The sequence below is a fragment of the Saimiri boliviensis genome, chromosome 9, assembly GCF_048565385.1.
Source record: "Saimiri boliviensis isolate mSaiBol1 chromosome 9, mSaiBol1.pri, whole genome shotgun sequence".
NCBI classification, from domain to species: domain Eukaryota; kingdom Metazoa; phylum Chordata; class Mammalia; order Primates; family Cebidae; genus Saimiri; species Saimiri boliviensis.
This window is the reverse complement of record NC_133457.1, coordinates 88,688,918-88,702,220: the sequence shown is the minus strand read 5'-3', so window position 1 is coordinate 88,702,220 and position 13,303 is coordinate 88,688,918. Positions and strand designations below refer to the sequence as shown.

Below are 13,303 nucleotides of genomic sequence, written 5' to 3'. Positions count from 1 at the left end.
ATAAGGGCTTTTTACTCGGAAAAAAAATTAGCCTTTTACAATCTCATACTTTTTCCATTTATTTCAGTTTATCATTTACAGTTTATTTGTATTGAAATTTAAGAGCACCGTAGTTTCAGTTTTTTGATGTTCATTTGTTTTCTTTGTTCTAAGGTTGTTACCTAGAGCTACATGCGTGAGAGGGCCTTTATTATCCCCATTTTGTATAAATATATACCCATTTTGTATTTTCCTTTTTTTGTCCTTCTCGCTGCTAAGTCTGTCCAGCAAAACCTCATTGTGCAATTCAGGATTTTATGTCAGACATTTCAAAAAGGGAGGTAAATTCACAAGATCCTTAATTTTTAAAACTAAAATGTTTAAAAATATTATATAGTCATGCTCTTTTTCTGCCCTGCTTATCATCAAAAGAATTCATTACCAACTTTTATATGAGTTTCTGAAGCAGAATTTGGAGAGATTTTTCTCTCTGCACAGCCTTTCAAATGTTCACAGTTGCTAGAGAACTGGAAAGTTAATAAATTAGCCCTAATAAGAATTTTTTTTATATCACATTTGATTTTCTCATTACTCACTCCTGAGGCACCTGGAACTGCTCTATTGGGAATATAACTCATCCATAAAAAAGAATCATGATCCAAAACACATGAAAGAAAACACAACCAACCACATTACTGCATTTGCTCTTTGGCTGTGAGAGCCACTTTGGTTTGGGGGCACGCATGAGGGTTTGGAGATAAGGTAGCCAAAGGGCTGGATTCCAATTCTGTAACTACCTGGCTGTGACCTTGGGTAAGTGTACTTGTCAGAGCTCCATTTCCTCAGACGTCACTATTAATACCCGTAATATAACCAACAGTTACTGAGCCATGACTCTGTGCCATGCACTTTGTGTGCTTGAACTCATTCAATCCTCACCATAACCCAATGAGGCAGGTACAATTTTTGTCCCCATTTTACAGCTGAGGAAACCAATGCAAGGAGAGATCATCTTGCACAGTTACACAGCTGGACAGAAGAAGAGCAGGACATTCAAAAACAAGCATTTTGATGGTAGAGTCTATGAGCTTAATGCATCTGAATGTAAAAACATCAAGGGACACGTTTGCTTGGTGCATGCAGAGAAGGAAGTCGATAAGCATTAGCCTCCTTCTGTCCCTCGGGTGACAATCTTCCTCCTACCTCGCACAGTGGCCAGCTCGCCATCCACATGAGCCATGCGCTGCATGGCCGTAGCCCCGACGCATACTGGCATGCTGACCCTCTGTCCTAAAACAGACGTTGACAGGTCTGTTTCAGAAACATTTCGGAGCATCCTTGGATACAGCTTCCATCTAGAATTTTTAAAAAATAGGGAGCTTTAGCATTTCAAAAACATAACCAGAACTTTGACATTACATTTTTGTTAAAAAGAAAAAATATCATTGGATTTTTTTCCATCAAGCAAATGACTTTATAAAGCTAATGGAAAAGAGGCAGTTTTACTGTTTGTTAGGATAGAAAGTTAACAATTAGAGGGTAATGAATTTTCCACGCAATTATTTATTAAAGTATAATTAACATAATATTCACCCATTTTAGTGTACAGTTTTGTAAATTTGGACAAATGCATATGGTGGTGTAACTGCCATGACAATCAAGATCTAGAAAAGTTCAGCCATTCCCAATAATGTCCCCATTTTCTTTTGTAGTGAAACTCTCCCCAGTTCAATCCCCTGACAACCACCGATGTATTTTTTCTTTGCCCTGATAATTTTGCTTTGCAAGAAAAGCATGTAAACAGAATCATACAGTATGTAGTCTTTTGAGTTCAGCTTCATTCACTTAACATAACACCTTAGAGAGTTTCTCATGTTGTTGTTTGTATCAATAGTTTGTTCCTTTTGGTTGATGAATAGTATTCCATTATACAGGGGTACCATCATTTGTTCAATCATTCCCAAGCTAAAATACATTTGGAATAGTGCCATCTTGGGGGGCAATTCTAAATAAAGCCACTACACACATTCACGTACAGGTCCTTGTGTGAATGTAGTTTACATTTCACTTCTCCAATCTTGAAGATCAAGATGGTATACAAGTGCATAGAGTTTAGCTCAGAGTTTAAGGAGATATGCTATGTCTAATTTGTCTTCTTTTTATGTAATTAACAGCAGGCAATTACTTTTAAAATAATAATTTGGTTCCTTGAAAATTATTGAGCTATATGCTGCATCCATTAAAGTGTAATGAAGAGTAAGGGTTTTTTTTTTTTTCTTCAGTTTAATTGAACACTTTTCTCAAAAATGTTGTTGCACAAAAACTGCAATTTGGGGGTTAAAAATTTTTTTGAGTCCTGGACAATATTTTAAATGACTTTTCTGTGATTCTTCTGTGTTGGAATGAAAATTACCGACAAATCAGCAACCAAAAATTTACCAGTAAAATTTACAGGAGAACTAGTTCTCTTTCTTCCTGTTAAATTTCTATCTCCTATTTGTTTGGATTTATTATTCTCCTCATTAGTACTGATTAAAACTGAAGAAACTACAGCCCTATTTCTAATTGCATCTGTATAATAAACATGTTGTATAAGCACACATGCGTATCTAACCAGCATTCATCTGGTATTACCTAGATTTAGCTCTTCTTCCAGAGATAGCATGACTTTTTAGTAAATATAGTGAAGCATGATATAGCAATGCAGTAACTACAAAAAGAAAAAAAAAGGAGAAGAAAAAGCAAAAGCCCTTAATTGTAGCATATTTCCTGTAGCGGAAGAAGAAATTCTGCCTTATGTTGCCTTGTGGAATAGCTAAGGGTCTGTAATCTAACCCTTCCTCACATAATAAAGTAAAAACATCCAGTCCCTGAAAAGCATAATAAAGAAGTTTTACTGTGTGATTTCTATGCTATTCCTTTGAACATCATAATTGTCATTATTTTATGTCACACCACATGCTCTGTTGCTGAAAGTCTTTTCTTCTCGACGGACCCTCACAGCGTGGTTCTTTGATCTCCATTTGGAAGCGGGAGAAGCAGAAGCCTTGAAAAGAGTTTTTATTACCAATCATCTCTAAGTGTGTTGTTATTAGAATGGGAGAAAACGATTTTAATAGCAGCCATTGGCATGCCAGCCTTGGAAGGCATTAATATTTACTTAGAGCTAGAGAAACAATGAAAGCTTTTATGACAAGAACACACGAAGCTGCAGGGCAGCAGGTGTGTGTGTGTGTGTGTGTCTGTGCGTGTGCGTGTGCGTGTGTGTGAAAAACGACATTTTTAAAGGTCAAATTCCCATTTGTAAAGCAAGGCTCAATCCTACAATCTCCAGACAGCAGCTTAACGCTTGTCCGCTTGGTGGCGCAGTCACTTTAATAACTGTGGGCTCTTGCCGTAAACAGTATTTTCTGTTCTGAGGATGTGACAGAGGCTCGTTAACCAACGCACAAAATGCAATTCCTACGTAAATTTAGATAAAATCAATGGAATGGGAAAATGTATGTTATCTAAAGAGTCCTCCACGTTTTGATAACTTTTCAAACAGCCATCACAACAATTGTGTCAGCTTAGTAGTTTTCCAAGCTTTGCCCAACCCCACCCTACATTCAATCATACATAAAATAGTACCTCACTATATCCTCGGACTGTGCTCTCCTGGGCCTCCACTTTGGAAAAAGAATATGACGATTGGCAAACAGTTGAACCAACTGAATAATAAACCTTTTTCAAAGGGTAGAAAATGAGATGCCAAGAGTCAAGGAAGTGGGGTTAAGGTGAGAATCTGTTCACAGGACTTTTAACCCCGCTTCACATCTAACAAAGGCCTCAAATTTAACTTATTAAAAAATCAATTGATATCCACACTCCTCACAAAGTAGCTGCTCTGTTGAAGGAAGACACTCATGCCTCACCCAGCTTTATAACTGCATGCTGTTTCTGAATCACACCAACTGAACATAGTGGATTAATGTTTTATAAGTTATGTAATACTATAATATTGCATTCCAATTTTCTGCATATTAATTTTTGACTCTAAACATTTAAAAGCTATAAACGAAAAAGCACCTTATTCATCTGTTGTGGATACTAGCTGAGTGATTTTGTAACATTATGCCTGTGAGAACACAATGTCACTGCTAAGTTTATATCACTTCTCAAATATTGAAGTGAGAGAATGACATCAGTTTACCCATCTGTTATTTAAAAGAAAATAATGCAGTCTTTAGTATCAACCGGTGATGCAACAGAAAAGAGTTTCCTTTTCTGAAATTATGAGGGCTTCTAAGTATCCAAATTGTTGAATTACCTTCCATCAATGATAATTTAAAAAAAAAAAAAAAAAAAAAAAAAAAAAGCTACAACAAATGTGAAGACCGTAGCTGAGAAGGCCACTTTTAATTAATGTGTAAGAGAAACAAATTACTGTTCTTCAAATTAATGCCAATCAATTCAGGCCATGAAAAATGTAGCAAGTCGACATTTGCCCTGTTTTGTTACAACTGCCATAGAAAATTTTGTTCTTCTGGGTGGTCCATTTATTTGTCCTTTTTAACTTTTTTTTCTACTGCCACAGTAATATTGGAGTCTCAAGTCTTACCCAGAAATATCTCCAAGCAACTGCTGGGTCACATTGAGTGGCCCATGTCCACAGAACTGAGTACAGAGAAATAAAAGTTGTCACTATGAATGACACTGTTGTGCTTGTGAGAGGTGTATAAATTTTGTAAATGTATTTGAAAATTCTGACGTTGTATCACAATGGGTTAGCTGAGGTTTGAGTGTTTTGCACTTTTCATTAGAATCAGAATGTGAAATTCCAGGTTGATTTCCTTCATGCCATCTACCCAAAGCCTCCACAACCCTGGCAGAAAGTCTATTCTTAGTTTCACATGACCAGCTACACAACATAGTGTGAGGAATCAAGGATCACCTAGCGAGTCACACAGCACAATAGGAATTGAGATATTAGCTAGGTAACAACCCCTAAAATTAGTTGCGATAAAAACTCAAGCAGTTGATAATAAAATAGCATCAGCTGTCCCCCAAAGAAAGTTAATCAATACGGTTTTTTTTTTTTTTTTTTTTTTTTTTTTTTTTTTTTTTTAGTTTAAAGCCAAACAAAAGAGAATGATCAAGGTTCATGGAAAAGGTGGCATTGCAAATTCATTTTCATTATCAGTGTCCTGTCCCTAAGTTACTTGGTACACACATAGGATGGGGATACTCACTTGAATATTGTGTAATTCACATATGGCATGAGGCACTTATCCAGTTTACAACTTAGAAGTCACCAAGCCTTCTATGTCTCCCAAAGTTTCTACAATTGATAGGGTTGCATAGGTGATCCATCTGCTTTGGGGCTCCCCTTTGTATCCTCTTTTAGACCTCCACTTGGCCAACTATTTTGGGCCCATTTTGCATCATTTCAACCCAACAGCATTCTGAAGGTTGATGCATCCAGTGGAATGTAAGCTCCTATAGACAGAAACTTCATCTGGTTCACTGCTTTTTCCTCAGCATGTAGTTAGTACACAGTGTAGCTCATGGAGACTTCTAATTATCCCTGGTTAATTAGCTAGCATGGGACAAAGGGAATTAAGAAGTGAGGAAGGCTACATATAAATGAAGTAAACAGGCACTTGAGCATTGGAGTCCTGGCAACGCCGAAACACTAACCCTATAAATCTGCCAAGGGTCTGAAGTTTCCTTGGTTGTAATGACCTATTTGGGTTAAGGTGTTTTCAGACCACTCGTAGGCAAATCACATTACTTGGTAGACAAACTTAACATTGGCCTGAGAAGGGGCGTCTTCCAAGAGCAGAAACTTTTAAATGAGCCCAAAATAGTAAATAATGGTGCAGAATTCTAAGCTCCTCTCCTCTCAGTCATCTTCCCTTCCCATGACTTCCCTGGCATTTGTTGAGCTCATTTGGGTTCCAGGAGAAACCTAAGACAAAGTCAAGGCTTGGAAGATTTGAGGAGAGGCCCTGTCCTCACCCCGTTGCCATTCCCCATTTTCTGCATGGATTTGTGGGTGAATCAGTACTGCCTACCAGGGACCACCTTGGTCAGGATAATTTTGTTTCTCCTAATTTAAATATAGAAAACTGATTTTGCATGATTTTGTTGCAGGCTAAAGAAGAAATCAGGGAAGAAGGTGGATTCTCTCCCCCTGCATAAGTTCTGCCTTTTTGACTTTAAATCACCATCAATGAGTAGCCACAATACTGATTGCCTTTACTAACAGCCACAGTGTTAGATGGATGAGACTGAAAGAGTGGAGTGGAGTGAAGATTCCCCTCTCTTGCTCCAGCAAATAAACCATTTTTGTTGCAAAAATAAAATAAAAAAAAAACCTTTGAAATGATTTTATTTATTGTTTTTATTACAAACAGAAGACATAAACTGTGTCACTCACCATCTTGTGCTTTGAAATATGAAAGTCCAAGGAAAACTAATTTGGGAAGAGAGATGAAGTGCTTTTAAGGAGAGATGTAACAGCCAGGTTGAAAGATTAATGCTACATAAGGCAAATTGAAATCTAAAGTGAAAGTTTAGACAACAGTAATCAAAATGAATGATAACATGAAAAGCCAGCAGGAAGAGAACATTTGAGCCAACAGTCCAATCTGGTTCATCCAGATAAGATGGTTATCTGGCATTTAATGCTGTTTTACACCATAAACATAAGCACTCACTGTCATACTAGGAAAAAGAAAAGTCATCTGAATTTATTGCTATTTTTATATGTAGTTAAATAAATTGTTATCATACTTCCAAGTGCAGTAAAATAGGGTCGGCTTTTGCAGTCAGTTGTTCAAGATTCATAGGCTTGGGATATTTTTTTTCAACAATTTGAAAGCCCAAGATTTCTTACAGCCCCAAGAATTTTCCCCTCACTACTAAGCACAAATCTGAACAAGTAATTCCACACCACCAGCGTAAAACTAGAAGACCTTATTGTGGTGCAGTCTTTGTATAATTTTAAAACATGATTTTAAAAAATGAATTTTCTTACCTGGAAAATGCTGCAATATTATCAGCCAAAGTTTCTTCATCATTTGCCCCAGACCTATAATAGTCATATATAGACTTTGGAAGTACTGATTTAGCATGTTGTTCATAATCATTGATACAAACTAGCCGGGGAAGCATTTTCACAGGTTATTGGATCCCAGATGTTTTTTTTTTTTTTTTTTTTTTTTTTTTTTTATGTATTGCCTTCTACATCCTCGCTGTTCTATTATTTGTCAATTATTAACAGACTTTTGCCAAAGTTCAGATTTAGTCCCCTGTTGCTTACATCAAGTAAGCAAACATTATATGCTTAGCCTTTGAAATTTCATTTGCAGGCTATCTGCCAAAGAACATCTGAGTCACTATCTGCCAAAGAACACCAAATTTGGGGCTGGGGAGGCAGCATAAGGTAATTAGGCATCTGTCACATTAAAAAGGGCAAAGGAATAAGTCAAATGTTAAAGACTTACAGGACTTAGAGGAATACCCATATAAAAGCACCCTTGGTTAGGTTTTGTCTAAGTTTGCTTCTTCCACATGATCTGTGCCTGTGCTCTTTGCTTTATACCCAGAATGGGCTACCCACTCATTTTCCTTCTACATTTCAATCATGCACAAATCATGTAAACAAGAGCTTATGAACCGAATGGGGCACCCATGAAATACTGTATTCCATGAAATTGAGGGCTTCTACACAATACAAAATTTAGCTGATTACAAACATAAACACAATTTTAAAACGTGATTTAAAAAAAATAAATTTTCTTACTTGGAAAATGCTGCAATATTGTCAAAGTGTCTTCATCGTTTGCCCCAGACCCATAATAGTCATATATAGACTTTGGAAGTACTAATTTAGCACGTTGTTCATAATCAAAATTACAGCCAAGTTTTTACATACATTCTGTATCTTTGAGGTTTGCAACATGACATTATGATATATACGTACATAGAAAAGTTGTTATAATAGTGAGGCAGATACAACATATCTATCATCTCACGTCGTTCCTTTCTTGTGTTTATGACAAGAACACCTAAAATTGACTTAACAAAAACCCCTAATACGGTACAATTTTATTTTATTTTTTATTTTAGTTTTTTTGAGACGGAGTTTCGCTCTTGTTATCCAGGCTGGAGTGCAATGGCGCGATCTCGGCTCACTGCAACCTCTGCCTCCTGGGTTCAGGCAATTCTCCTGCCTCAGCCTCCTGAGTAGCTGGGATTACAGGCATGTGCCACCATGCCCAGCTAATTTTTTGTATTTTTAGTAGAGACGGGGTTTCACCATGTTGACCAGGATGGTCTCGATCTCTTGACCTCATGATCCACCCTCCTCAGCCTCCCAAAGTGCTGGGATTACAGGCTTGAGCCACAGCGCCTGGCTTACAATTTTATTAAGTTTAGTCCTCAAGTTGCACATTAGCTCTGTAGACCATGGGTCCCAAACCCCTGAACGTGAACTGATACCAGTCCATGGCCTGTTAAGAACTGAGCTGCACAGCAGGAGGCAAGCAGCCCGTGAGCAAACATTACCACCTGAGCTCCGCCTCCTGTCAGCTGAGCAACGGCGTTAGATTCTCATGGGAGTGTGAACCTTGTTGTGAACTGCACATGTGAGGAATCTAGTTTGCACCACTCCTTATGAAAATCTAATGCCTAATGATCTGAGGTGAAACAGTTTCATTCCTAAACCATCCACTTACTCCCACCATCTGTGGAAAAACTGTATTCCACAAAAATTGTATTCCACAAAACTGGTCCCTGGTGCCAAAAGAGCTGGGGACCCTGTTGTAGACTCATGGGTCCTACATATCTGCTGTTTTTTGTCCTTTGAGCTATATCTCCCCATTTCTTCTCCTCTGCTTCCCACTAGTGGTAATCACTGTTTCATTCTCTAGCACTCTGCATTTCAGGTATTTTTTAAAACAAAATCCCACGTATAAGTGAAATAATACAGTAGTTTCCCTTTTGTGCCTGGCTTATTTCACTTAGTATGATGTTCTCTGGGTATCCTGCATATGGCTGGATCCCATTCTCTTATAATGCTGAATAATATTCCATTGTATGTATACCTATACATTTTCCTTATCCATTTGTTTCTCAATGGGCATTTAGATTTACCATTAATTCTTTTTTTTTTTTTTTTTTTTTTTGGCAGAGTCTTGCTCTGTCACCCAGGCTGGAGTGCAGTGGTGTGATCTTGGCTCACTATAGCCTCTGCCTCCTGAGTTCAAGAGATTCTCCTGTCTCAGCTTTCCAAGTAGCTGGGACTATAGGCATGTGCCACCATGCTTGGATAATTCTTTTTTTTTTTTTTTTTTTTTTTTTTTTTTTTTTTTTTTTAGTAGAGAAAGGGTTTCACTATGTTGGCCAGGCTGGTCTTGAACTCCTGACCTCAACTGATCCACCTGCCTTGGCCTCCCAGAGTGCTGGGATTGCAGGCATGAGACACCGCACCCAGCCTACCAATAATTCTTAGAGTCTTATCTTGCTCTGGAGAGGATATAGGGAAGTGCCATTCCAAAAGACCTGTAGTCTCAATCTATAATTTCATTAAATCATGGAACACCTGGGGAAGATTCACTTCAGTAAGATATGCTTGAGAAAGCAATGATTTTAACTACAGTCAGACCTGAGTTTCAATCTAGGAACCTCCACTTAAATCTGCTTGCCAGCTCTTCGCTACCTAAATTCCAACCACCTACATCTGTAGAACCTGCTCTTGAACTTGGAGCCTGCTTTTCCATAAACATAGCATGCCAAGCAATACAGTTCCATGCCCTGTGGAACAGCCTTCAACCACAGGCCCAAGGAAATTTGTGCATAAATACCCGACATTTCTCATTCTTCAGGTGGGATTACTCCTAGGTTTGTGTTCTACATTGCAGGTTTCAATTGTCCACAGTGTGAGCTGATTGATAATCTGCATCATGTTGCTGCCTTCCCTTCTAATCAGACTTTCCTACACCTCAGTGGTGCTTCCTCTACTTCCCAAATAAACTCCTTGCATTTGTGTGCTTGCTTCTCAGTCTCCTTTTGGTGGAACTCAAACCAGGACAAGGAGAAATATTCATCCCTACCCTGAGGAGTGACTGTGAGAACAAAAGATACATGGTCGGTGAAACACGTGGCATGTAGTAGGCACAGTTGACCTCTGAACAAAAAAGGTTTGAACTGCGAAGGTCCACTTCCATGTAGATTTTCTTTAGATTCATTCACCCCTGAGACAACAAAACCAACTTCTCTTCTTCCTCCTCTTCTTCATTCTACACCATATGTAGATGACGAGGAGGAGGAGTTTTGATGTTCCACTTACACTTTATGAATAGTGAATATGTTTTCCCTTCCTTACAATTTTCTTAATAACATTTTCTTGTGCTAGCTTGCAAATATATTCTTACAGTATATAATACATGTAACATAAAACATATATGTAAGTTGATTTTGTTATTTGTAAGGCTTCCAGTCAACAGCAGGCTATTAGTTGTTAGGTTTTGGGGTAGTCAAAAGTTATACACAGTGGGTCGGTACTTCTAACATCGATGTTTCAATGGTAAACTGTATTTCATTAACATTACCCACCCTCATCATCTCAATATACTTTACCAACACATTTTTCCAAAAGACTTTTGTTTAATGTCAATTATATAAGGACAATTCCCTAATGTACAAGAAATTGGACAAAGAGAGTCTTGGTTTTCTGGAAGGCCACTGCCATTTTTCTTCCAGTAACTTAATCCCTTTGAGTATTTCTTTGCTAGGTTTGCAATTAGTCCAATTGATTTCCTGCACCCTCAAGAGAAGTGTCTTTCATAAATAATATATATTTATATAATCAGATCTTTTTGAAAAACTGCCTTATCCTATGCCGTATGAGGCTTTACATGGTAGAAAGGATAGGGTGTAAAATTATGTCTTACTGTGGGTAAATATCCTTTGAGTTTCTTTTGGAGAAGGAAAATCATCTAAGATGAAGAAGAATACTAAGGAGCTCAGTATGTAATCTGTGACTTAGTTTTGACCTGTGGCCACAGAGAGAACGCAGAGCACAGTCACCTGTTACATGAAATTCCCATGCTGTGGGTCACCAAAAGGAGCAGAAGAATGGATATGGTCAAATCTACTTTCAATACTGACAAGGCAAGTAGAAACCAAAGATGGAGGCTCCATAGCAGCCTATTGGGCAAACTAGGAATGAAACCAGAACCAAAAATATAAGCTGGTAGGTCATTCCCGGCCATAATGATAGATATGGCATACAAAAAATAAAAATTTTTAATTTAATCAAAGGGACATGCTGTTAAAATTGACATTGAATTTTTTTTTTTTTTTTTTTTTTTTTTTTTGAGACAGAGTTTTGCTCTTGTTACCCAGGCTGGAGTGCAATGGCGCGATCTCGGCTCATCGCAACCTCCGCCTCCTGGGTTCAGGCAATTCTCCTGCCTCAGCCTCCTGAGTAGCTGGGATTACAGGCACGAGCCACCATGCCCAGCTAATTTTTTGTATTTTTAGTAGAGACGGGGTTTCACTATGTTGACCGGGATGGTCTCGATCTCTTGACCTCGTGATCCACCCGCCTCGGCCTCCCAAAGTGCTGGGATTACAGGCTTGAGCCACCGCGCCCAGCAATTGACATTGAATTTTATAGTACATAGGTTTATTCTCAAAGTTCACAAATGCTTACTTTTTGCATCAGTATAGTGATAGATAAAATGACACATTAAAATTGCTATTAGGATGTGAAAAATCTGCTAATAGGATAATCAAGTTCTAAGTAACTCAGTTTCATAGTTATCAAAGCCATTATGAAAATGTGGTCAAAGGGATCTTAATTACTTATAACCAATTCAAAATTTACAGATTAAAGCACGACTGTTTATGTGCAAATTTAGCATTTATTAAAACAATTAGCATCCTACAACTAATGTAATTAGAATGAAGAGGCAGTCAATTATTCTGAATTAGGTCAAGTACTGGTGAAACTAAAGAAGACACATCACAGCCAGTGGTTCTCAAAGTGTGGCTGTGAACCACCAGCATCAGCAGCAACTAGGAAGTTATTAGACATGCAAATTCCAGGCCTCATCCTAGTCCTACTGAATCAGAAACTCGACAGCTGTTCATGCTATAACAAGCCTTCCAAGTGATTTGATGCACAATTTTGTTTGAGGGCCATGGTTTGGGCATGACGAAATGTAAAGGGGAACCTTTTCTTAAGAGGCATATTCTTTTTAATAATCTCAAATTTTATCTTAGATACCGAGGCATATATGCAGCTTTGTTACCTGGGGATATTGCATGATGCTGATGTTTGGGGTACAAATCTTGTCACAGGTAGAGATCACAGTACTTGATAGGTAGTTTTTCAATCCATACTCCCTTCCCTGCCTACTCACTCTAGTAGCCTCAGCATCTGTTGTTCTCATATTTATGTCCATGCATGCTCAATGTTTAACTTCCACTTCTAAGTGAAAACATGCAATATTTGGTTTTCTACTCCTGCATTAATTCACTTTGGATTATGGCCTCCAAACTGTCTCCATGTTGCTGCAAAGGACATTATTCCATTCTTTTTTATGGCTGCATAGTATTCCATGGTATATATGTACCACATTTTCTTTATCCAATCTAACATTGATGAGCACCTCTGTTGATTCCATATATTTGCTATTGTGAATACTGCTGCAGTGAACATATGAGTGTATTTGTCACTTTTGTAGAATAATTTATTTTCCCTTGGGTATATACCAGTAATGGTATTGCTGAGTTGAATGGCAGCTCTATTTTAAGTTCTTTGAGAAATCTCCAGACTGCTTTCCACAGTTGCTGTACTAATTTACATTCCTACCAACAATGTATAAACATTCTCTTTTCTTCACAGACTCTCCAGCATCTGTGTTTTTTTGTTTGTTTGTTTGTTTTGTTTTTTTGACCTTTTAATAATAGCCATTCTGACTGGCGGAAGATGGTATCACATTGTGGTTTTGATTTGCATTTTTCTGATGATTAGTAATGCTGAGTTTCTTTTTTATGTTTCTTGGCTGCTTGTCTGTCTTCTTTTGAGAAGTGTCTGCTCATATCCTTTGGCCGTTTTTTAATGAGGTTTATTGTTTCTTGCTTGTTGATTTATATTCCCTACAGATTCTGAATATTAGGCCTTTATTGGATACATAGATTGCAAACATCTTCTTACATTCTGTAGGTTGTCTGTTTACCCTGTTAATAGTTTCTTTTGCTATGCAGAAGCTCTTTAGTTTAATTAGGTCCAACTTTTCTATTTATGTTTCTATTGAAATTGCTTTTG

At 37.7% G+C, this 13,303-nt stretch overlaps 1 protein-coding gene across 1 annotated transcript in view; it reads right to left on the bottom strand.

The window, feature by feature from the left end:
* HAO1 (hydroxyacid oxidase 1) overlaps nt 1–8,265 on the bottom strand; it is a 52,492-nt gene extending 44,227 nt beyond the window's left edge. Inside the window, exons 1-2 of the mRNA XM_003933214.4 lie at nt 7,001–8,265; nt 1,183–1,334 (exon numbers count right to left, since the gene is read on the bottom strand). Coding sequence (XP_003933263.1) covers nt 1,183–1,334; nt 7,001–7,137 — 289 coding nt within the window. The 5' untranslated portion in view covers nt 7,138–8,265. The remainder of the gene's footprint in view (nt 1–1,182; nt 1,335–7,000) is intronic.
* Nucleotides 8,266–13,303: the final 5,038 nt, after the last annotated feature.